A 26,816-nucleotide genomic window follows, 5' to 3' on the forward strand; every position below is an offset into this window, starting at 1 on the left:
GGGAATTGCCAATAAACCCCTGGCTGCCTTCAAGAGAGAGCTGGACAGATACATAAAGTCAGTGCCGGATCAGCCGGGCTGTGGCTCGTACGTTGGACTGCGTGCGGCCAGCAGTAACAGCCTAGCTGATCAGGCCCTGATCCATCGGGAGGCCTGGTCATGGACCGGGCCGCGGGGGCGTTGATCCCCGGAATAACCTCCAGGTAACCTCCAGGTATGCTACCACCAACACTATGCAACCATCAACACTACGCTACCACCAACGCTATGCAGTCAGAAACGCTACGCTACCACGAACACTATGCAACCACCAAAACTATGCTACCACCAACACTACGCTACCACCAACACTGCAACCACCAACACTACGCTACCAGCAGCACTATGCAACCACCAACACTATGCAACCACCAACACTACACTACCATCAACACTATGCTACCACTAACACTACGCTGCCATCAACACTATGCTACCACCAACACTATGGTATCACCAACACTATACAACCACAAACACTACGCTACCATCAACACTATGCTACCACCAACAGTATGTAACCACCACCGTTACGCTACCATCAACACTAAGTTACCACCAACACTATGCAACCATCAACACTACGTTACCATAAACACTATGCTACCACCAACAGTACTCTTGTCCAGACTGAGGGACTGACCACCTCAAAACATTAAGGGTGATGGACTGATTACATCTTCTTAAGTATCTTCTGCTTCTATCAACTTTTCTGTACTCGACTGAAGAAGCCTACTGTGTAGGCGAAACGTTTCGAAATAAAGATACCTAACTGTTGCATATGTGTCTAACCTAACAACCTGTCGGTACTTTATACCATTTTAATGTTCACTATGCTACCACCAACACTATGCAACCACCAGCACTATGCTACCACCAACACTATGCAACCACCAACACTATGCTACCACCAACACTATGCAACCACCAGCACTATGCTACCACCAACACTATGCAACCACCAACACTATGCAACCACCAACACTATGCTACCACCAACACTACGCTACCACCAACACTATGCTACCACCAACACTATGCAACCACCAACACTATGCTACCACCAACACTACGCTACCACCAACACTATGCAACCATCAACATTATGCAACCACCAACACTACGCTACCATCAACACTACGCTACCACCAACACTATGCAACCACCAACACTATACTACCACCAACACTATGCACATATCAACATTATGCTACCACCAACACTATGCAACCACCAACACTACGCTACCACCAACACTACGCTACCACCAACACTATGCAACCACCAACACTATGCTACCACCAACACTATGCACCCATCAACACTATGCTACCACCAACACTATGCTATGCAACCACCAACACAATGCTACCACCAACACTATGCATCCATCAACACTACGCTACCACCAACGCTATGCAACCACCAACGCTACGCTACCACTAACACTATGCTACCACCAACACTATGCAACCATCAACACTATGCTACCAACAACGCTACGCTACCACCAACACTACGCTCCCACCAACACTATGCTACCACCAACACTATGCTACTACCAACATTATGCAACCACCACTACCCGCTTTCAACCTAGCAGGTCCTATGGTTCTGCTGACCAAATTCCATTTTAACTAAATAATATCCAAATTAATTTCGCCATGTCAAAATTCCATTCTAACAACATACTATTTTAGTTAACTTCGTCGATATTCTTTGGATAACCAAGTATACACTCGTTGTCAAACCGATAAAATGGAAGGCGATATAAAATTATACAGCTTCCGTTCGACAAGAACAACGGGTTTAATTCCTGTTTTAATGAAGGTGAAAAAGCCACGGGACCCATGGTACAAATTTTTATTTTCGTGTGTCCCTTCCCTCTGCCCGAAAAAGTTCAAAACCTGGAGGACGTTTGAAACCCCCTTAAGTGGATGGAGCACGGACGAGGGGGTGTTAAAATTTACCTTCGACCCTCCTGTTATAATACCAATCTATCACCTTGATAAATATGTGTAAATCAAGTTTAAAGACGATACAGGATATACGCTCGATAAGTGTATTATCAACGTAGAGTCAGACTGCAACGGAGGAGCGAACTCTGCTGTATACTATGAGATAGTGGGGGGGATGAACACAGAGCCAGTAACTCCTGCTAGCCACCACGGTGCTAGCCACCAAGGTTCTAGCCACCAAGGTGCTAGCTACCACGTTGCTTGCCACCAGGGTACTAGCTATCAAGGTGACAAAGCAAGAGCCAAAGGAAAAAGTGGCATGCCCGACGGCAACAGAGACGCAGCCACCAGAATGACACAGAAGAAGCGTGTCGTTGATGCTGCTAGAAAACAACACTAAGAGCCTGGCACCACAGACGGCAAGCCCTTAAATGACGAGCATGACTTTCGAATCCACCTGTTTAGGAAAAAGGCTAAAGAAGAGACCGAGGAGTCTTCATACCATGGCGTAACAACTGGAGAAATCAGAGAGGAGATGTCACTCATGCACGATGTCCGCGGACCGCCGCTTCCCAGGTGGGACCTGCCCTATTAACTAATCGTTCTACATTAAATTTTGACAGTGCGATTGTTAAAATATATCCATATGGGAAGAATAGTCTATGATATGTGGCCGGTGCCGTTCCGTGAGTACCTCGTAGACGCATACATTTTGTTTATCTTCTTCTTGAGATAAATAATTTTGTATATAATCAACGCAATTAAACGATTTATTTAATGGCTAAAAAATGTATTTTGTCTTATTCGGTACTCACACACGATTGCTGGATATGTGTATGGATGCCCAATGATCAGTCTTCAGGCGCAGATCACTGTCGGTATAATGCACGCAGTGAGGCTGTTGATGGATAGAGTGTAAAATGGTGACTTCCTCGATCCCTGGGATCCATATGTAGTGCCTCTACACCCATTTGGTATAAAAGAACTTATATCTGAGTTGTTCTAAACTTATTCCTTCTACTTCTTCTCCGTAAGTTGCGTATTTTTATATTTATATATAAATTTCCGTGTCTTCGGAGAGGTTGATAAAATAGTAGTCAATTTTGCTTTGGGACTGCTCTTTGCCTTCGTTATAGGCAGCAACTTCAGGCTGGGGAGGGCCTACATCTGCGTCACTCTCTGCAATCTCTTCACCTCCTTTGGTACAAGAATCATAATGATGTTAATGCTTCGCGAAATATTTTACTTTGCAGTTCTGTAGTTCCAGAACATAAGAATATTTTGCGATTCGTACGTCTGTTTAGAAAAATTTATTCATAGCATGATGCAAGACAAGCTTTTAAGAGAAAAACGTTTGTTTGTAGTTAAGATAAAAAGCATTCAATCGTTCATACTGATGTACCGCAATATGATTGGACTGTTCATCTAAGGAGTAACTTTCAGTCAAAAAGCTTACAAAATGCATATGGAAATGCTACGCCGTATGTTAGAGGGTCTATTCAATAGCTTGAAAATATGCAATGAAAACGTGCCGAACATCGCTGATGAATGCATTCGCGGAGTTGAGGATTTGATTCCTAAATGCACTGTAGCGATACCTGCTGCCATCTGTGCACAATTCTTTCATGCTGTATCAAGTGGAATTTGTGGCCTCATTAACGTAACAACAACCGAGCTTTGTAAATATCCTAAATTTGTTATACAATTCGTCGAGGAATTAAAAAGTATTCCATTAGCAGCAACGCTTCTCGACGATGCCAGTAACGATTTCGACATAGAAATAAACGTTACAGCTCGGTTCAACCATACCATTACGAGTTCCATGTCCACAGAGTCATACGTAGACGAAATTTTCACCCAACTAAATAAGTACGTACCCAGCGAGGAGACTGGTACTCTTATGTTCCAATACATTAAAGCTGTTCTAATGACTTTGGCCTTTCTTGAAGGTTTCTATGTTTTATATAGATTCAAAAATTATCTATATTACAAAAACTAATGCATCTAATCAAGGACTTTTCGACACTAAGAATACCTAAGGCAATAAAGAGGATTTCGGACAATCCTTCCTCTAACAGACTTTGACAAAGACTTATTCCAGGAATATTTTTACAGTTTGCCTCCTCACATATCGTAGTTTTTGGCAGGTTTTTTTAAACATTACTGGACTGTCCTCCTGATGGCTCCTATGCTACTGGTCTGTTATTACATCAACGAGGTCTTAGGATCATTGTTTGGAGCCGTTGAAACTTACATAAACAACGCAGTCGTCCGAGAGAACCCCAATAACACAGTAAAATATATGGGATCAAAATTTGAAGGCCCTGGGATATTGCCCGACTGCATGAGGGCTTACTAGTAATTGTTCATCCTGTTTCTTGACTCTTTTAAAGAAATAAATTATGGTGAGTCAGCCATCAAATGCACACCAGCATTTATAATAGTCCCCAAACAAGAGTTCATAAGGCTTTTTAAACTTCTCGGGTTTCTGATCGCATTCCCCACATTTCGCCTCATTTATGACAGAATAGATCACTACATATTAGAGGCATTATTCCCGGAGTACAAAATACCACGGGCAAGAAATTTGATAATTAGGATTCAGAACTACCGTTACAGAAACATGTATGAATATATGTATGCCAGGAGGATATACCTTTCAAGTGAGATAACCGTCAAAAGAAGGACGAAAATTTTAAATTTTATCAAACGATTTTTTTATAGAATGTTTGGTAAATTTAAAGAGTACCTCATAATGGAGTTTACAAAATACGACCATGTCTGCACCCTCTGCTACAAGCGAATGCCAACAGCTACAGCCACATTGTGCATCCAGCCTAACTGTGGCACAGCCCTTTGTAAAGAATGCGCTGACGTGCGCTTTAAATATTATGCTGGAAACTGTTGTGAGTGTGGTTACCCAATGTTCCTGGTGGAGCATGTAGACTGTCTACCCCGGCTTAGTCCCACGCGATCTCTATTCGAGGAGGAAATTGAGGATGAGGTAGATGATGGCCTCCCTAAGCAGCTGCCCAAGAACGACTGGATGATGCCGAAGACGAAATGTAAAACTTGTAAAATAAGAATTGTATTTGACAGACAGGATGTGTGTTAGCTGTGTCGTCAAGGAGGTAAAGTGAGTGAGTTTGATCCACAACCCTATGAACATTTGTACAAGGCGCCAGAGGATCCCTTCGCAGGATTCCATCCCCACAAGATGTGGTATGAAGAAGAAACGGGTTCATTTAAGTCGGAACGTTAAGATGCACCTTGAACAAAGCAGACGGAGTATCGAGCATTCAGCGCTCAGTGAGCTGAGTAACTCTCAGCGTTAATGTTTCTTATGATAAACGAGTACCGTTTATAATAAGAAACAATATCTTATGATAAACGAGTATCATGATAAACAGTATCCTGTTAAGATAAACAGTATCGTGTTATGATAAACAGTATCGTGTTATGATAAACAGTATCGTCTGATGATAAACAGTATCGTCTGAAGATAAACAGTATCGTCTGATGATAAACAGTATCGTGTTATGATAAACAGTATCGTGTTATGATAAACGAGTATCACGATAAACAGTATCGTGTTATGATAAACAGTATCGTTTATGATAAACAGTATCGTGTTATGATAAACGAGTGTTATGATAAACAGTATCGTGTTATGATAAACGAGTTTGGGTATCTTTATTCTGGAATAAAGTTACACAAATGTTGCACAAAGTCTCGTTAATCAACTTGTCGGTTTACTAAATTATATATTCATAATTATTTCATATAAATGTATTATTATTATTATTATTATTATTATTATTATTATTATTATTATTATTATTATTATTATTATTATTAATATTATTATAACAATGATGGAATTTAGGAATAGCGTTTCCTGAATAAGATCTTTTATGGTCGGGTAACTACTGTTGACTGGTTGTACAGTGTTGACTGGTTGTACAGTGTTGACTGGTTGTATAGTGTTGACTGGTTGTATAGTGTTGACTGGTTGTACAGTGTTGACTGGTTGTACAGTGTTGACTGGTTGTACAGTGTTGACTGGTTGTATAGTGTTGACTGGTTGTACGGTGTTGACTGGTTGTACAGTGTTGACTGGTTGTACAGTGTTGACTGGTTGTATAGTGTTGACTGGTTGTACAGTGTTGACTGGTTGTATAGTGTTGACTGGTTGTATAGTGTTGACTGGTTGTACAGTGTTGACTGGTTGTACAGTGTTGACTGGTTGTACAGTGTTGACTGGTTGTACAGTGTTGACTGGTTGTACAGTGTTGACTGGTTGTATAGTGTTGACTGGTTGTATAGTGTTGACTGGTTGTACAGTGTTGACTGGTTGTACAGTGTTGACTGGTTGTATAGTGTTGACTGGTTGTACAGTGTTGACTGGTTGTATAGTGTTGACTGGTTGTATAGTGTTGACTGGTTGTACAGTGTTGACTGGTTGTACAGTGTTGACTGGTTGTACAGTGTTGACTGGTTGTATAGTGTTGACTGGTTGTACAGTGTTGACTGGTTGTATAGTGTTGACTGGTTGTATAGTGTTGACTGGTTGTACAGTGTTGACTGGTTGTACAGTGTTGACTGGTTGCACAGTGTTGACTGGTTGTACGGTGTTGACTGGTTGTACAGTGTTGACTGGTTGTACGGTGTTGACTGGTTGTAGTGTTGACTGGTTGTACAGTGTTGACTGGTTGTACAGTGTTGACTGGTTGCACAGTCTTGACTGGTTGTACAGTGTTGACTGGTTGCACAGTGTTGACTGGTTGTACGGTGTTGACTGGTTGTACAGTGTTGACTGGTTGTACGGTGTTGACTGGTTGTATAGTGTTGACTGGTTGTACAGTGTTGACTGGTTGTATAGTGTTGACTGGTTGTACAGTGTTGACTGGTTGTACAGTGTTGACTGGTTGTACAGTGTTGACTGGATGTATAGTGTTGACTGGTTGTACGGTGTTGACTGGTTGTACAGTGTTGACTGGTTGTATAGTGTTGACTGGTTGTACAGTGTTGACTGGTTGTAGTGTTGATTGGTTGTATAGTGTTGATTGGTTGTATAGTGTTGACTGGTTCTATAGTGTTGACTGGTTGTATAGTGTTGACTGGTTGTATAGTGTTGACTGGTTCTATAGTGTTGACTGGTTGTATAGTGTTGACTGGTTGTGTAGTGTTGACTGGTTGTATAGTGTTGACTGGTTGTATAGTGTTGACTGGTTGTATAGTGTTGACTGGTTCTATAGTGTTGACTGGTTCTATAGTGTTGACTGGTTGTGTAGTGTTGACTGGTTGTATAGTGTTGACTGGTTCTATAGTGTTGACTGGTTCTATAGTGTTGACTGGTTGTGTAGTGTTGACTGGTTGTATAGTGCTGACTGGTTGAATAGTGTTGACTGGTTCCATAGTGTTGACTGGTTCTATAGTGTTGACTGGTTGTGTAGTGTTGACTGGTTGTATAGTGTTGACTGGTTGTATAGTGTTGACTGGTTGTATAGCGTTGAGTGGTTGTATAGCGTTGACTGGTTGTATAGTGTTGACTGGTTGTATAGTGTTGACTGGTTCTATAGTGTTGACTGGTTGTGTAGTGTTGACTGGTTGTATAGTGTTGACTGGTTGTACAGTGTTGACTGGTTGTGTAGTGTTGACTGGTTGTACAGTGTTTACTGGTTGTATAGTGTTGACTGGTTGTATAGTGTTGACTGGTTGTATGGTGTTGACTGGTTGTATAGTGTTGACTGGTTGCAGTGTTGACTGGTTGTGTAGTGTTGACTGGTTGTACAGTGTTGACTGGTTGTATAGTGTTGACTGGTTGTATAGTGTTGACTGGTTCTATAGTGTTGACTGGTTGTGTAGTGTTGACTGGTTGTATAGTGTTGACTGGTTGTACAGTGTTGACTGGTTGTGTAGTGTTGACTGGTTGTACAGTGTTGACTGGTTGTATAGTGTTGACTGGTTGTATAGTGTTGACTGGTTGTATGGTGTTGACTGGTTGTATAGTGTTGACTGGTTGTATGGGGTTGACTGGTTGTATGGTGTTGACTGGTTGTATAGCGTTGACGGGTTGTATAGTGCTGACTGGTTGTATAGTGTTGACTGGTTGTATAGTGTTGACTGGTTGTGTAGTGTTGACTGGTTGTGAAGTGTTGACTGGTTGTATAGTGTTGACTGGTTGTACAGTGTTGACTGGTTGTGTAGTGTTGACTGGTTGTACAGTGTTGACTGGTTGTATAGTGTTGACTGGTTGTATAGTGTTGACTGGTTGTATGGTGTTGACTGGTTGTATAGTGTTGACTGGTTGTATAGTGTTGAATGGTTGTATAGTGTTGACTGGTTGTATGGTGTTGACTGGTTGTATAGTGTTGACTGGTTGCAGTGTTGACTGGTTGTAGTGTTGCCTGGGTGTATAGTGTTGACTGGTTGTATGGAGTTGACTGGTTGTATAGCGTTGACTGGCTGTATAGTGTTGACTGGTTGTGTAGTCTTTACTGGTTGTATAGTGTTGACTGGTTGTACAGTGTTGACTGGTTGTGTAGTGTTGACTGGTTGTATTGTCAGCATAGTTGCTGATCCCTGTATTCCCTGTATTATATAGCATAGCATATTAGTATCCTCCATGTGCTTTAGACACGAGATCCCTCGTAGGCCTTTGGCTTGGAGTGACGTCATGGGCATACACATGGGCAGTGATCCCTTTGTCCCGCTCTCACTCGGCGGCAGACCTACAAGACGTGAACAGGCTTGGCACCGGGCTCCATCTCTCATCTCAGTCTGACAATATATCTACCATCCTACAAGTGTGTCTACTTTCAACCTGTGATATCTCCATTCAAGAACCCTTACGATAAATGGTGACAGCGGTGAGCCTGTAATTCTGACGATTACAGCGATTTCTGGAGATAAAGTTGTCGACCAGCAAGACGCCATTTCGTGTGACCAGTAGGCCTACCGACTACCGAGATTCACCCCATCCAGCTACCTCAAGCCAGCTACTCTACCAGCTTCTACATTATTCACTGGTCAGTCTCTTTGTATTAGTGTTTCCTGCTTTTTTGCATTACTCCCGAGGGGTTGACCCGAGTTTGCAAAATAAGCCAGCTTCCAGTCTGTGGTGGGGGAGTCAGAACACCCGAGTCCAGTCCAGCCTAGCCTACTCCATCCAATTATTTTGCCTGCCAAGCCAGCTTCCACCCCTGCTGTGCTCATCGTGTGAAGTTATCAAGCTATTCTGTGTGAAGGGTTAAGATAAGCCAGCTAGCAACTAACCCAGGTGTCTTACCCCAGTACTCAGGCAAGCCACGTGACTAGTCTTCATCGCTTGTGATTCAAGTTCCAAGCATTCTGAGTGCTCCTTGTCATCCTTGTGGTGTTGTAGTATTTCGTGGGTTTCTTCTAAGCCAGCCGGCTTAGAATTATCTTCGCGGCAGTGTGGGTTTTCTCAGTGAGGCTTACGACGTTCAACCCATAAGCCCAGCCACTCACGATCACGTGTGTCGCACCATTGCCGGTCTCAGACGCCTCGCTCAGCCATTACCCACAAACCCAACTACAGTCGGCCATTACAACTCACCTACCTCATCAGTGTTTTGGTGCACTGCTAAGGGTTGTAGCACCATATTTTAAGGACCACATAGGGGGTCAAGAGCTAGAGTGTGGCGCGCCATCTTTAAAAGCCTCCTGTGTGTTGTCTCTCGCCGATTTAAGCGCAATTCTACGATCATCTGTGCAGAGGACAGCAGCAAGACGATATAAACAATCCATCAATCTCATTTTTTCAAGTGTTACAGCTATAATATTTTTTTTTTAGAGACATTTGCGAGTGTTGAGACATTTCTTTTGTGTTCCCAGTGAATTTTTCTCTTAGTGACATTCAGTGACTCTTGATCAGACTCAGTGTTTATCATGTACTGATTGCATTAATTTCTTTTAATCTCCTTAATTCAGTGTTAATTTTCGTGCATTATTTTATATCTGTTGTGTTGTGTATCTTTTTATACACACTTGAAGTAAGTACTTAGTGTTTCCTTTGTTGTGTGTGCAACATATGAGCAGTATAGAACTTGTGTTTAAACTTCAGAATTCCAGTGAATTAACTCAGTAAATTTTTCACCTCATATTCTGCATCACAACTCAGTGTTGTCTGTTATTTTTTTTTCTTCCTAGCAATTGTGTATTTTTGTTTGTTCCCTGTGTGTTGAACATTCTTGTGTTCATATTCCTTTATTCAGCCAGTGTTTAATTTGTCTTATTTCCACAGACAATAGTGCCATTTTTAAAGCTCCAGCAAGAAATCTGTTTACAAAATTTTTTTAAAAACATCAAGTTTCATTGCAAGAAAATTCTAGTACTGAGTTTATGTTGATGTTTTGTGCTCTGCATCACTGTAAGTGTTGTATTTCTTTTTGTTGTGTGTTTTAGCACCTATTATTTTTTTTCATATTTTATTGAACAAATTCACTCTTAGTGCAATTTTTAAGTTCTCCTTTTAAAGTAAATTGTTCTTTTGCTTGTTGTTTAAGTGCAGTTAAGAGTTAAAGTGTTCATTCCTTGATATATTTCTTTTCTTGTGTGTTATAATTTTTATTATTGCACATAGACTCATTTTGCAATAATTCTTGTGCAAATATTGTGTTGCTATTAAAGTTTTTCTTGCAGAAAATTTTATGCAGTGTTGTGCAATACAGTTTCTTACAGTGCAGTTTCTTATGCTCTGTTCTGTGCATAGTATTTTATTCTGTCTGTCATTTTAATTTTTATTTCAGTGAATTGTGTGTTTGTTTTAATTTTTGCACAAGTTTATTGAGTCCATTTTATTATTTTATTGTGTATTTTCCTTGTTGCATTGAAAGTAAAGACAACTCACTGTGCCATTTATTCAATTTAAAGTAAAAGTTGAGCATATTAGATTTGAGCAAAGTACAAGTTCTCTTGATTTTCAGTGTTTGTTAAGTTGCATATTATTCTTGTGTGAGTTCTTTGCTTACTGTGTAACTTGTCAATTTTTAATTACTTATGCAGAATAGTTAAGCATTTTTTTCCATTTAAGCTTATTGTGTCATTCTCTCCATTTTTCTTGACTTATGCCCTTCAGTATTTTCACTGAGAAGATGTCCCAGTCACTTTTGAACGTTCACTTAGTGTATCATTCCAGTCAAAGTCAATATGAATCAGTCCACAGTACCAACATTCCCTTACTGACTGAAAGACAATACCTAGCCCTTGAGCAATGTGTTTGTTCTCACAGCTTGTATCTGAGATTTGTTAAAGTGCTGCGAAATGTGAAGTTCAGATTAAGTTCCTATAGATCCGTGAATTACTTATTAACGTAGCCGAGCGGTCAGGCACTAGTAATTCTGTCACTCCCATCTGTGTTCCACCTATACCTTCAGACTTGCAGGATAGTGTTCCGTTGCCTCAAGTGTCCGGGGACACTCAGACTGCCTTGAGTGCACAGCCTATCCCTGCAATGACTGCTAGTTCGAGTAGTAGTTTCTCCACAGGGGATGCCTTGTCAGAAAACGATTACTTGCAACTAGTAATGCCATCTCTTGTTGATGTGACATGCTGTCTGCAGAAAGACGTCTCTGTTACAGCTAGTGTTCTCACTAGAGTGTCTGTTGTTGTTCCTAATGTTCCAGATGGTGATCCCATCCTAGTTGACAGTAATCAGTGCATTGTAAGAAGTTATTTCTCGAGTAACTTTCACATGTTAACGTTTGTAAGTGTAGTTTCTTTATAGCTGATACCTCGTGTCACTGTGTGCGACTCAGATTGAATATCAGCATTGTTCACCGTGTTCATTTCTTTTCTCCTGTGCTTGCAGTTGAGATAGTAGATTCGTTCTCCCTTGCTCATATTGCGTGTTATAGCGTTAATTTTTTTCAACCGGGGGGAGTCATCCACTCCACCGAGTTTGTTCTTTCCTCCAGTAAGGAAGAACTGTTACCTTTATTCCAGAACAAACAGCCTACTGGAAGGTTAGCCAGATGGACCTTGACTATCCAAGAGTTCAATCCCACTTTTGAAAATTTACCTGGCAAGTCAAATGTAGTCGCAGATGCTTTATCGCGACACGTTAGTGTAGTTACTGCAGATCCTCCATTTACTGTCGAGGATGTCAAAAATGCCCAAAGAACCGATCCCTTGTGTTCTGGTGTGATTCGATTCCTGCTCCAGGAAGATCTTATTCTTACTGTGAAGCCACCAGTACCCATTAGTGACTTTGTAATGAGCCAAGAATTACTGTATCGAATAGTCGAGTTGAGTACTCCTAGCAGACGAATTAGTAATTCCACAGTCACTAGTGATTGTAGTTGTATCTTTTGTAGATACTCGTTCAGATCTCTCTCAGTCAAGGCATGTGTTAGCCATTGCAGAGGAATTCGATCCTCCCAGAGATGATAACCATTCTGCATACGTAAACCTTACCCTCGCAGAATTGGGTTTAAGTGTAAACAGCCTGCATAATTAGATGTCCGAGATGAATGAATTTGTCAACTGTGTGTTTTATTATTAGCTGATCAGTTTGTCAGAAATTTTCGTGTTCACGTTCCCTCCGTATTCTGAGAATTAACAGTCTAGATTTGTGTGCACCGAATCTGCCTTTCTGTTAAACACTTCTTTGTATATAATTATTCTTCCTCAGAATCCGTAGAGTGCATGAATACAGATCGATCGATCAATTCCATCCATATTGTATAATGATTTGTTCTTATAGTTTGTAATGATTACGTTAACACCCATTACGTCAAAATCATGTTGTACCATCCATTAGTTCTAAGTTATATATGCATTTGTTATTGTATAGAATCAGCCCAGATCCGCCTGCCTGTTCAGCCTATAGATAGTAGTGTATGTCGGGACGACATACGTAACATGACCGAGCTGTCAGCATAGTTGCTGATCCCTGTATTCCCTGTATTATATAGCATAGCATATTAGTATCCTCCATGTGCTTTAGACACGAGATCCCTCGTAGGCCTTTGGCTTGGAGTGACGTCATGGGCATACACATGGGCAGTGATCCCTTTGTCCCGCCCTCACTCGGCGGCAGACCTACAAGACGTGAACAGGCTTGGCACCGGGCTCCATCTCTCATCTCAGTCTGACAATATATCTACCATCCTACAAGTGTGTCTACTTTCAACCTGTGATATCTCCATTCAAGAACCCTTTGTTGACTGGTTGTACAGTGTTGACTGGTTGTACAGTGCTGACTGGTTGTATAGTGTTGACTGGTTGTATAGTGTTGACTGATTGTACAGTGTTGACTGGTTGTATTGTGTTGACTGGTTGTATAGTGTTGACTGGTTGCAGTGTTGACTGGTTGTAGTGTTGACTCTGTGTATAGTGTTGACTGGTTGTACAGTGTTGACTGGTTGTAGTGTTGACTCTGTGTATAGTGTTGACTGGTTGTATAGTGTTGACTGGTTGTATAGTGTTGACTAGTTGTATAGTGTTGACTGGTTGTATAGTGTTTACTGGTTGTATAGCGTTGACTGGTTGTACAGTGTTGACTGGTTGTACAGTGCTGACTGGTTGTATAGTGTTGACTGGTTGTATAGTGTTGACTGGTTGTATAGTGTTGACTGATTGTACAGTGTTGACTGGTTGTATTGTGTTGACTGGTTGTATAGTGTTGACTGGTTGCAGTGTTGACTGGTTGTAGTGTTGACTCTGTGTATAGTGTTGACTGGTTGTACAGTGTTGACTGGTTGTAGTGTTGACTCTGTGTATAGTGTTGACTGGTTGTATAGTGTTGACTGGTTGTATAGTGTTGACTGGTTGTATAGTGTTGACTGGTTGTATAGTGTTGACTGGTTGTATAGCGTTGACTGGTTGTACAGTGTTGACTGGTTGTACAGTGTTGACTGGTTGTATAGTGTTGACTGGTTGTATAGTGGTGACTGGTTGTACAGTGTTGACTGGTTTTAGTGTTGACTTGTTGTATAGTGTTGACTGGTTGTATAGTGTTGACTGGTTGTATAGTGTTGACCGGTTGTATAGTGTTGACCGGTTGTATAGTGTTGACTGGTTGTACAGTGTTGACTGGTTGTATAGTGTTGACTGGTTGTATAGTGTTGACTGATTGTACAGTGTTGACTGGTTGTACAGTGTTGACTGGTCGTATAGTGTTGACTGGTTGTATAGTGTTGACTGGTTGTATAGTGTTGACTGGTTGTATAGTGTTGACTGGTTGTATAGCGTTGACTGGTTGTACAGTGTTGACTGGTTGTACAGTGTTGACTGGTTGTATAGTGTTGACTGGTTGTATAGTGTTGACTGGTTGTGCAGTGTTGACTGGTTGTAGTGTTGACTCTGTGTATAGTGTTGACTGGTTGTATAGTGTTGACTGGTTGTATAGTGTTGACTGGTTGTATAGTGTTGACTGGTTGTATAGTGTTGACTGGTTGTATAGCGTTGACTGGTTGTACAGTGTTGACTGGTTGTACAGTGTTGACTGGTTGTATAGTGTTGACTGGTTGTATAGTGTTGACTGGTTGTATAGTGGTGACTGGTTGTACAGTGTTGACTGGTTTTAGTGTTGACTTGTTGTATAGTGTTGACTGGTTGTATAGTGTTGACTGGTTGTATAGTGTTGACCGGTTGTATAGTGTTGACCGGTTGTATAGTGTTGACTGGTTGTACAATGTTGACTGGTTGTATAGTGTTGACTGGTTGTATAGTGTTGACTGATTGTACAGTGTTGACTGGTTGTACAGTGTTGACTGGTCGTATAGTGTTGACTGGTTGTATAGTGTTGACTGGTTGCACAGTGCTGACTGGTTGTATAGTGTTGACTGTATAGTGTTGACTGGTCGTATACCTGGAGGGTATTCCGGGGATCAACACCTTCGTGGCCCGGTCCATGACCAGGCCTCCCGGTGGATCAGGGCCTGATCAACGAGGCTGTTACTGCTGGCCGCATGTAATCCAACATACGAACCATAGCCTGGCTGATCAGGCTCCGTCTTTAGTTATCTGCCCAGCTCATTCTTGAAGACAACCAGGGGTCTATTGGTAATGCCCTTTATTGCTGGTGGGAGGCTGTTGAACAGTCTTGGGCCCCGGACACTTAGTGTACCAGTGACGCCCCTACTTTTCACTGGGGTGTGTTGCATCGCCTGCCAAGTCTTTTGCTTTCGTATGGAGTGATTGCTGTGTGCATATTAGAGACCAGTCCTCCCAGAATCTTCCAGGTGTAGATTATGATATCTCTCTCTCGCCTGCACTCCAGTGAGTACAAGTATTTCCAGGCGTTCCCAGTAGTTAAGGTGTTTGATGGAACTTAAACGTGCACTAAAGATTCTCTGTACATTTTCTAGATATGCAATTTCACCTGCCATGAATGGGGATGTTAATGTACAGCAGTATTCCAGCCTAGAGAGAACAAGTGATTTAAAAAGATCATCAGTGGCTTAGCATCTCTTGTCTTCAATGTTCTCATTATCCATCCTATCAGTTTCCTCGCAGATGTGATAGTGGCATTGTTGTGGTCCTTGAAGGTGAGGTCTTCGGACATTACCACACCCAGGTCCTTCACATTACTTTTCCGCTCTATTGTGTGATTGGAGTTTGTAGTATACTCAGTTCTAGTTATTATTTCCTCCAGTTTTCCATAACGGAGTAGTTGGAATTTGTCTTCACTGAACATCATATTGTTCTCTGTTGTCCATTGGAAAACTTGGTTTATATCTTCTTGGAGCTTTGTCTCGTCCTCAATGGATGACACTCTCATGCAGATCCTAGTATCGTCTGCAAAAGATGATACAGTGCTGTGGTTTACATCTCTGTCTATGTCTAATATGAGAATAAGGAACAGGATATAGTGTTGACTGGTTGTACAGTGGTGACTGGTTGTATAGTGTTGACTGGTTGTATGGTGGTGACTGGTTGTATAGTTGTGAGTGTGTGCACAGAGTATCGTTTAGGCTTGTGTGCAGACACAGTGTCGTGTAGACTGTTGTGTGCACACAGCATAGTGTTGTGCACACCGTACCGTGTAGAGACAGTGTTGTGCACACCGTGCCGTGTAGAGACAGTGTTTTGCACACCGTCCGTGCAGAGACAGTGTTGTGCACACCGTACCGTGTAGAGACAGTGTTGTGTACACACTGTACCGTAATAAGATTTTGTTGGTAATTTTAACCCCGGAGAGTTAGCCTCGCAGGATAATCCTATAAAGTCTTATTTCCATTAGGGTCCTTAAATCTTGTCCCCCAGGATGCGACCCACACCAGTCGACTAATACTCGGGTGCCTACTTGCTTGCTAGGTGAGCGGGGACAACAGCTGTAAGGAAACACGACCAATGTTTTCACCCTTACCGGGGATTGAACCACGGAAACTCAGTCTGCGAAGCGAGTGCGTTGCTTACCAGGCCACGGACCATCACCGTGTACGGTGTTGTGTGCACACAGTACCGTTACACACAGTGTTGTGTACATATTGTGCCGTGTGTAGACATTGTGTACACACACATTACCATGTAGACAGTGTTGTGTACACACAGTACCGTGTAGGGACAGTGTTGTGCACACTATCGTGTAGGGACAGTGTTGTACACACTACCGTGTAGGGACAGTGTTGTGCACATTACCGTATACACAGTGTTGTGTACACAGTACCATGTAGTGTTGCGTACACAGTACCGTGTATGGACTGATGTGTGCACAAGGTACCGTGTAGGGACTTCGTGTGTACGAGGTACCGTGTAGGGACTGTTGTGTGTACAAGGTACCGTGTAGGGACAGTGTTGTGTACACAGTACCGTGTAGTGTTGTGTATACACAGTACCGTGTAGATAATAATATATCTTAGTTTCTACAAGTACCTGTACAATGTATACAGACCATAGCTGACATCAATGACATACTACTACACAGAAAGCCGCTTGTTATACAGACCATTTCGGGCAAATCAGGTCAATTTGGTCCCAGAATGCGACCCACACCAGTCAACTAACACCCAAGTATCCACTTTACTGATGGGTGAATATGGACAACCGGTGTAAAAAAATGCGCCCACTGTTTCAACCCTTGTTGGGAATCGAACCCGGATTCACCGTGTAAAGCGAGAGCTTTTGCCACCAGGCCACGGGCCTGGTAGTGGTCAACAGAGTTAAATCGGAGGCTGCCATAGTGAAGAGCTCTGTTCCACAAGACACAGTACTCGCACCCATCTTATTCCTCATCCTCATATCAAACATAGACAGAGATATACACCACAGCACCGTATCATCCTTTGCGGATGATACTAGGATCTGCATGAGGCTGTCATCTGCTGAGGACGCGGTTAACCTCCAAGAAGATATAAACAAAGTTTTCCAATGGGTAACGGTAAACAATATGATGTTCAATGAGGACAAATTCCAACTACTCCGTTATGGAAAACTGGAGGAGATAATAACTAGAACAGAGTATACTACTGACTCCGGCCATACAATAGAGCGGAAAATAATGTAAGGGACCTGGGAGTAGTAATGTCTGAGGATCTCACTTTCAAGGATCACAACAGTGCCACGATCGCACGTGCAAAGAAAATGATAGGATGGATAATGAGAACTTTCAAAACGAGAGATGCCAAGCCAGTGATGATCTTTTTCAAATCACTTGTTCTCTCTAGGCTGGAATACTGCTGTACATTAACATCTCCATTCAAAGCAGGTGAAATTGCAGATCTAGAGAGTGTACAGAGATCCTTTACTGCACGTATAAGTTCTGTCAAGCACCTTAACTACTGGGAACGCTTGGAAGCACTTGACTTGTACTCGTTGGAACGCAGGAGGGAGATATATATATATATATCATAATCTACACTTGGAAAATCTTGGAAGGAATGGTTCCGAATCTGCACACAGAAATCACTCCCTACGAAAGTAAAAGACTGGGCAGGCGATGCAAAATGCCCCCAGTAAAAAGTAGGGGCGCCATTGGTACACTAAGGGAAAACACCATAAGTGTCCGGGGCCCAAGACTGTTCAACAGCCTCCCATCAAGCATTAGGGGAATTACCAATAAACCCCTGGCTGCCTTCAAGAGAGAGCTGGACAGATACCTAAAGTCAGTGCCAGATCAGCCGGGCTATGGCTCGTACGTTGGACTGCGTGCGGCCAGCAGCAACAGCCTAGTTGATCAGGCCCTGATCCATCGGGAGGCCTGGTCATGGACCGGGCCGCGGGAGCGTTGATCCCCGGAATAACCTCCAGGTAACCAAGATAAGATAAGATAAGATTTCGTTCGGATTTTTAACCCCGGAGGGTTAGCCACCCAGGATAACCCAAGAAAGTCAGTGCGTCATCGAGGACTGTCTAACTTATTTCCATTGGGGTCCTTAATCTTGTCCCCCAGGATGCGACCCACACCAGTCGACTAACACCCAGGTACCTATTTGCTGCTAGGTGAACAGGACAACAGGTGTAAGGAAACGTGTCAAATGTTTCCACCCGCCGGGAATCGAACCCGGGCCCTCCGTGTGTGAAGCGGGAGCTTTAGCCACCAGACCACCGGGTCACCACATTATGTAGTATTTATTCTAAGAAAAACAAGTAACGTGAATTGATATAGTCAGACGTCTGATCAACATGGTGTTATTGTTGTCCACAGCCGCGTTAACCTTGGACTCTATCTGTACGAGATAGTTATTAAATAAAGTTTATTGTGTTATAATGCAAAGAGAAGTGGTCTCCGAAGCGAGTGTTACCCCCTTCAGTGTGGGGGAGTCGTGTGGCGTCACTGTCTCCGCCAGGTCCAGCACTACCCTCCCATATATTTTCTCAGTACACATAGTATCATATTATCTACGTCTTTACATACATTTTAGCGCCTGCAGTGTTCATGCCGCTGGAGAGAGGTTGTGCTTGTTCATTATCTATTATGTTCAGAGTCGCAAGTAACTGTTGTCTTCCGCAGGTCCTAACCTATATGCTGCACCCTCCCTTATTTTTTTTAAACACATATTGTGTATATTTTATCTTTTGTATTTTGTGAATTACATAAATGACTGAGGTCGGTGAGCATACCTATAAAAATGAAGAACACCAAACAAGGGAATGTCGTGGAAACTAGTAGGATTGATAAGGTAAGTTGGCAACTTGTAACATGAAAGCTGGTGGGTGTAGTGAAGAGACAGAGATGTGTTCACAGTGACTCAGGAGCCAGTGTTGGGAGTACATCTATGACGGCCGCAGCGCCTCCTCCATCTGCCAGTGGTTGCTAGCGCAAGAGTGTGTGATGAGTGGTCTAGTGTAGAGCTGGTGAGAATAGTGTGGGCAGCGGGGCGGTGGCAGGAGGGCAAGGGCATCGTGCTGACGCTTCTCACTTGAGTGTCACATAGGTGCTCTGGTCAGGTGCAATAGTCAGGCCACACAACACGTAAGAAGGGATGCGAGAGCTTTTAAACATGGCTAAAGGCACTCCAGGAGACACAGGTGGTCTGCGAGGATTCCTCAGTCTGGACGACCATACTGACCTCAGCGACATCTTCCAGAGCGGTAACATCGAGGACGACTACGATGTGGAGAAGGAACCCATTGCAAGGTCAGTCCAACATTATTTATGTTCCACCATCACCGTTTTATTATAAAACGAGTTTTTTTTTTTTGGCACAAATCAATCTTGATAATCCAGGATGTAGCAAAACCTAGTATGTTTTGCACTTCCAATATGTGTGTTACTTATGAAGTGTCCCTGCCAAGGTACTATAACTTTTTTTATTTAACAGTGTGCTGCTACACTATTCTATATGATAAACAGTGGGAGACAAAACTAGTAATGTTTCCTGTCATAGTGCATCACACAAGAACCATCATACATAGCTTTAAGACGAGGTATGACAGCTCAGGGAGCAGAGAGAGGGGACCTAGTAGCGTTGAGTGAAGAGGCGGGGCCAGGAGCCGAGTCTCGACCCCTAAAACCACAATTAGGCGAGTACTTACAGTGTTCCCACAGGATAAGCCACATACACTTAAAATCTGTCAGCTGAGACTTCAGTAAGACTTTGGCCAGTAAGTGACTTGAACCTACATAGCATGGGCCAGTATGCCTGCTGCAGTCCTTCCTTCTTATGTTCTTAAGACAATGAGGATAATAAAGTTTATCCTTTAGATTTTACACACACACACACACACAAAAAATACGGTGATCTATGTGCTTTAGTGAGCTTATTTAGGTACAGGTACATATAAGTACTCATTTGAAGGTCAGTGCGCCACATAACGTACACTCTCGACTCCATTATTTATACTGCTGCTAATAAAGTTTACGGCACTTAAGAGTTGCTTGTAACTATAAGTGGGAACGTATGTGGGTGCAAGAAACATTGCAAACATGTCAGCTTGGAGGGTGAAAGCCCATTTATTTGAGGTTTTATCTCTAGGTAGGAACTATTTTTTTTTGGCCAATGATCAGTAGGTGGACCAGTTTGCGGATACCTTTTGATCACCCACTGCAATATTTTTAGCTGGTCTAAAAGTGTGTGTTCTCACCTAATTGTGGTTACAAGGGTCGATTCACAGCTCCTGGCCCCGCCTCTTCGCTGGTCGCTACTACTGGTCCACTCCTGGCTTCATGAGCCTTATCGTACCTCTTCTTAAAACTATGTATGGATCCCGCCTCTACCATCTCTCTCTCTCTCTCTCTCTCACAGTGCAGCTAAAGTATTTACAGGTACATATTTTAATAAATGTCGGTAGACAGGCAGTTATACGATGAGAAAGCGAATGTACATATCAGTGTATAGAAGACGGAGGAGAATAAGACTAATCATATTAACTCGGAGGATAAGTCAAGACAACCAATCAATGTGACTTATTTCCACTGGAGTCCTTTGTTCCTCTTACCCAAGATGTTACCCACAACAGTCGGTTATCAGGTCACTACTAACATCTAGGTGAACAGGGGCAACAGGTGTCAGGAAACACCCAACGCTTCCAGGATGCTACGCGAGACCTTTCGTTTAAGCAACAGGTGCTACCACTACGCCAAGTGCCACACCTCATACACATCTCAGTATATAAATAATGAGAGATACTTCTGATTGTACAGACACTGAGAGATACCCCTCCCAGTGTTTATAGTGTGAGATACACTTGTCATTATATACATATCTCATTGTACATACAGTGAGAGATACAATATTACTCTGTTAAGGTATATGGCTCACCAAGGTCTGGTAAAGAAGTGAGGTACCACAGACCCAAGTTAATATGAACAAAAATCAGTATTACTGGCGCTTCTTAAAGAACATAAGAAAGAAGCACTGCAGAAGGCCTACTGTCCCGATGTTGTGCGCGATGTGCTTGTGTAATTGTAAAGTATTATTATCATTATTAATATTACTGGGCTCCAAGTAGCCCAGTAATAATAAAGGAAGATGTAAGGAAATATAATGATTTATTAGGACCGTCCACAGGAAAAATAATTGTCACTGTTATAAACAGTGTTTCTGCTGGGTCACTGATACCCAGCACTGGTACGCCAGTGTTGCTGGGTCACTGATACCCAGCACTGGTACGCCAGTGTTGCTGGGTCACTGATACCCAGCACTGGTACGCCAGTGTTGCTGGGTCACTGATACCCAGCACTGGTACGCCAGTGTTGCTGGGTCACTGATACCCAGCACTGGTACGCCAGTGTTGCTGGGTCACTGATACCCAGCACTGGTACGCCAGTGTTGCTGGGTCACTGATACCCAGCACTGGTACGCCAGTGTTGCTGGGTCACTGATACCCAGCACTGGTACGCCAGTGTTGCTGGGTCACTGATACCCAGCACTGGTACGCCAGTGTTGCTGGGTCACTGATACCCAGCACTGGTACGCCAGTGTTGCTGGGTCACTGATACCCAGCACTGGTACGCCAGTGTTGCTGGGTCACTGATACCCAGCACTGGTACGCCAGTGTTGCTGGGTCACTGATACCCAGCACTGGTACGCCAGTGTTGCTGGGTCACTGATACCCAGCACTGGTACGCCAGTGTTGCTGGGTCACTGATACCCAGCACTGGTACGCCAGTGTTGCTGGGTCACTGATACCCAGCACTGGTACGCCAGTGTTGCTGGGTCACTGATACCCAGCACTGGTACGCCAGTGTTGCTGGGTCACTGATACCCAGCACTGGTACGCCAGTGTTGCTGGGTCACTGATACCCAGCACTGGTACGCCAGTGTTGCTGGGTCACTGATACCCAGCACTGGTACGCCAGTGTTGCTGGGTCACTGATACCCAGCACTGGTACGCCAGTGTTGCTGGGTCACTGATACCCAGCACTGGTACGCCAGTGTTGCTGGGTCACTGATACCCAGCACTGGTACGCCAGTGTTGCTGGGTCACTGATACCCAGCACTGGTACGCCAGTGTTGCTGGGTCACTGATACCCAGCACTGGTACGCCAGTGTTGCTGGGTCACTGATACCCAGCACTGGTACGCCAGTGTTGCTGGGTCACTGATACCCAGCACTGGTACGCCAGTGTTGCTGGGTCACTGATACCCAGCACTGGTACGCCAGTGTTGCTGGGTCACTGATACCCAGCACTGGTACGCCAGTGTTGCTGGGTCACTGATACCCAGCACTGGTACGCCAGTGTTGCTGGGTCACTGATACCCAGCACTGGTACGCCAGTGTTGCTGGGTCACTGATACCCAGCACTGGTACGCAGTGTTGCTGGGTCACTGATACCCAGCACTGGTACGCCAGTGTTGCTGGGTCACTGATACCCAGCACTGGTACGCCAGTGTTGCTGGGTCACTGATACCCAGCACTGGTACGCCAGTGTTGCTGGGTCACTGATACCCAGCACTGGTACGCCAGTGTTGCTGGGTCACTGATACCCAGCACTGGTACGCCAGTGTTGCTGGGTCACTGATACCCAGCACTGGTACGCCAGTGTTGCTGGGTCACTGATACCCAGCACTGGTACGCCAGTGTTGCTGGGTCACTGATACCCAGCACTGGTACGCCAGTGTTGCTGGGTCACTGATACCCAGCACTGGTACGCCAGTGTTGCTGGGTCATTGATACCCAGCACTGGTACGCCAGTGTTGCTGGGTCACTGATACCCAGCACTGGTACGCCAGTGTTGCTGGGTCACTGATACCCAGCACTGGTACGCCAGAGTTGCTGGGTCACTGATACCCAGCACTGGTACGCCAGTGTTGCTGGGTCACTGATACCCAGCACTGGTACGCCAGTGTTGCTGGGTCACTGATACCCAGCACTGGTACGCCAGAGTTGCTGGGTCACTGATACCCAGCACTGGTACGCCAGTGTTGCTGGGTCACTGATACCCAGCACTGGTACGCCAGTGTTGCTGGGTCACTGATACCCAGCACTGGTACGCCAGTGTTGCTGGGTCACTGAGCAGGGTCATCATGTGACTAACATAGGCATCACCAGACTTTCCCTGTCACAGAAACTAATACCATGTAATCGTACACGCACGCGTGAAGAGAAGAGGTTTTATTATGGAAAAACGTGATATATACACCGAGAGGTATACGTCTCTCAGCGTATATATGCGCTGAGAGACGTATACCTGGTGATGAATAAGTGACGTGTAGGTAAATGGTTCAGAGAACCGACAAGTGATAAATCAAACACATATGCAACACTTGGGTATCTTTATTGTGGAAACGTTTCGCCACAGTGACTTCATCAGTCCAATACAAAGAAGAATAGTGAAGATCAGAAGGAGTTTGAGGTAATCAGTCCCTCAGCCTGGAGTCGTGCTTTATACCCCATTCACTAATTCATTATGGAGATTTTTTACACAAGACCCATTCAAAGAGTTCCTGGTTTTCGAAAGGATGCAGGAAACAACGAATTTGGGCATCTAAAATAAGAACATAAGGAAGAACACTGCAGCGGGCCTACTGGCCCATACTTGGCAGGTCTTTCTCAAACCCAAACCCCACAAACAAAAATATCTGCCCACCCCATTTTTCACTGCTACCCAAGGTATGAGTCGACCACACTCACGGGGAGTGTCACTGAAGCGAGCACTTTCAATATATTTAAAATATACATGAATGTGAATGGGTGAATGTTAGTAGCATAAGAGCATACGAATGGAGGAACACTGCAGAAGGTCTACTGGCTCATACAAGGAAGGTCGTTATCAAAACCACCCCTTCCGAAAGGTACCCCAAAATTTATCCCGCACCCAGCAGGCCGAGTGTAGTACTCCTTCATACATAATCTTGGACCTGCAGTACTCCTTCATGCATATTCTCATGTTAAAACCTGTCTCATTAACTTTCATGTTACTTTTACCGCACACTATTCTGTGTGTATGTTTGTCATGTCCACGATCAGTGCGACAGGTGGTGCTCCAAGTGACATCATAACTCGCAAGAGACGACGAGAGAAAGGTGAGAAAACAAGCAAGGGAGGAGATAAGCAGATAAGTGAGAGAGAGAGAGAGAGAGAGAGAGAGAGAGAGAGAGAGATACACGGTCTTATCTCTGGTAGGGGATGAGTTGACAGGTCCAAGGTTCTTGTTGACCATCTCGTGTGAATGTAAGGTGACATCCCAGCTGAGCATCCTGTTGATTGTTGCGTGTGAGATACCCTCCCCGCTCCCCACCTCCTCCACAGCTGGTCTGTTGTGAGGGCGGTGACCCCTTCCCCCCTATAGCTGGTCTTGTTACCAACCAGCTGGGGTTCTCATCCTGGCCTCTGGTGGAAGGTGTTTTTGTAGCATTAGTAAACCAAGCAGCTGATGGGCCCAGAAAAAAGGTAGCGGGAAGGTACCAACCTGTCAGCCAAGTATGGTAATGTAGAGACAACAAGAGTGCACCCATAGCTGAGTGGATCATCAACAGTGAGAGTGGACCCATAATAAAGTCTAAGTGATACGTGACGAGGCGATGTGATGAGTGAGAGATGTGAGTTCTAGTAGAGTTGCGACACCACCAATACTACCCTGCATGACCTCGCCTTAGTGGCCTAGCCTTGTTGACCTCTCCTTGGGGACGTCGCTTTGACTACCTGCCTTAGTGACTTCCCGCCAACCTGGCGACTACTGACCTCTTAATAGTTCCACCGGGGTCATAACCACCGCGGCAAGATCTGAGACCAAACCCGAGTGACCCATCAACAATGGTTCAGAGAGTCGCACCCCAGGTGAAAATAGGGAAAGAAAAGTGGTCATTACGAGTGATCTGAGGTGAAGACACGTGGAAGGAGAGAGAGTATATATACCTCGATGTATCTGTATTTATAGTTGAGAAAGAGATGGTCCCAGTGTTAAGTAATTAGATATTTTGGGCACCCAGCTCAACCACCTGCAACATTCCCTAAGTGTTTCTATGTGTATTCATCTTGTTGTATTCTTGACGCGTTGATTCACAGTTCCTTGGCTCTGCATTTTTCTCGTCTGCTTGGGTGATGTTGATCTATTTTTCGAAGACCCTATGGCTGAGGCGAAGTCTTCAAATAGAGACCCCCTTGTATTGGTTTAGACATGTGAGCAAGGTCCTGGGACCCTGATTAAGGTTCCAGGACCGAAATGTTTTCTAATAAGTATGTCCTAGTGTTTAGGTGCCTTTCTAAACCAGTTTGTCGGTATCTATTAGCAAGGTTTATAACACGCCATTATGTTGAATATATCCTTTGTATCTAGATATCAGACCCAGGGACTGACCATCTCAAAACTTCGTCTTCGAGAGGTAATGGACTGATTACATCTTTTCATCTCTACTACTGCTGCCTCCTCTGTATTCAACTGAAGAAGATCACTGTGTACGCAAAATGTTTCGGAATAAGGATACCCAAGTGTTGCACATGTGATAAACTGATCTACCCAGGTGTTAAACATATGTCAATTTCTCGTCTTGTCAGTATTTCTACATGTCCCGTCGCTCGGTTGGTAGCACAGTCAGTTCACAGACTGAGTGTCCGTGGTTAGATCCCCAGTACGGGTGGAAACAATGGGCATGTTTCCTTAAGACACCGGCTGTTTTTATTCACCTATGTAAAGTAAAAGGACACAAGTGCAACTAATGTGACTTAATTGTGGCAAGTAGGTACCTGGGTGTTAGCCGACTGGTGTGAGTCGCATCCTGGGGGGACAAGATTAACATAATCTTCCCGAAATACTCTGCGTGTCACTTATAGTCAGCTATGGTCTGTATATGTTGTATTATTATTATTATTATTATTATTATTATTATTACATATTATTATTATTACTGTGTCAACTCAGCAACTGGTCAAGTCGAAAATCTACGGACTTGCCCTGCAAAAGAAGAACCTCTTCCTCGGATCAAACTTGACTATCTCCCATCGCCCAGGCGCTGAATGATTCATAAAAACATAAGAAAGAAGGAACACTATAATAGGCCTACTGGCCTATGCGGGGCAGGTCCAATTTCTTGTAAGTTTGTCGTGAAATTTCCAACAAATTACAGAACGTGCGAAAAGCCCCATATGGAACGTTTATTTCCACGCTTGTGACATGTGTCGGTGTTTCACGCACCCGGTCGTTGTTACAATATCTTATCAGCAGGTGTCTGTCCTTGATTTTTTGGTTAAATTACGTTAACATAACGGGGTGGAAGTTACCAACTTGTGACACCTAGATGGTTGTGGATGAGTGTAACTCCCGAGTAACGTCATTGAAGCTAAAAGGTCGTATAGGGAATTGGACCTGCCTAGGATGGGCCAGTAGGCCTGATGCAGTGCTGCTTTCTTATGTTAACTACATCTTTCGACGTTTCGAACATGTGTTTTCTTGATTTTTAGAAATACGTGATTTCACTGCAGTCATCTACTAGTCTACTATCATTTATGAAGAGATAGCTGCTGCTCT

General features: G+C 43.7%; 2 protein-coding genes and 1 long non-coding RNA gene across 7 annotated transcripts in view; 2 read left to right on the plus strand and 1 right to left on the minus strand.

Moving 5' to 3' along the window:
- Positions 1-26,816, minus strand: part of LOC128700178 (E3 ubiquitin-protein ligase TTC3) — a 323,006-nt gene that overhangs the window by 232,960 nt on the left and 63,230 nt on the right. The window lies entirely within an intron of this gene.
- LOC138854911 (uncharacterized) lies at positions 8,965-10,300 on the plus strand. The gene is made up of 2 exons (XR_011394074.1): positions 8,965-9,598; positions 10,267-10,300. It is a non-coding gene; the product is annotated as an uncharacterized lncRNA (long non-coding RNA).
- LOC128700171 (uncharacterized) overlaps positions 19,136-26,816 on the plus strand; it is a 210,381-nt gene continuing 202,700 nt past the window's right edge. Inside the window, exon 1 of the mRNA XM_070100708.1 lies at positions 19,136-19,545. Coding sequence (XP_069956809.1) covers positions 19,391-19,545 — 155 coding nt within the window. The 5' untranslated portion in view covers positions 19,136-19,390. The remainder of the gene's footprint in view (positions 19,546-26,816) is intronic.

Source organism: Cherax quadricarinatus, chromosome 74 (assembly GCF_038502225.1).
Source record: "Cherax quadricarinatus isolate ZL_2023a chromosome 74, ASM3850222v1, whole genome shotgun sequence".
Lineage (NCBI taxonomy): Eukaryota > Metazoa > Arthropoda > Malacostraca > Decapoda > Parastacidae > Cherax > Cherax quadricarinatus.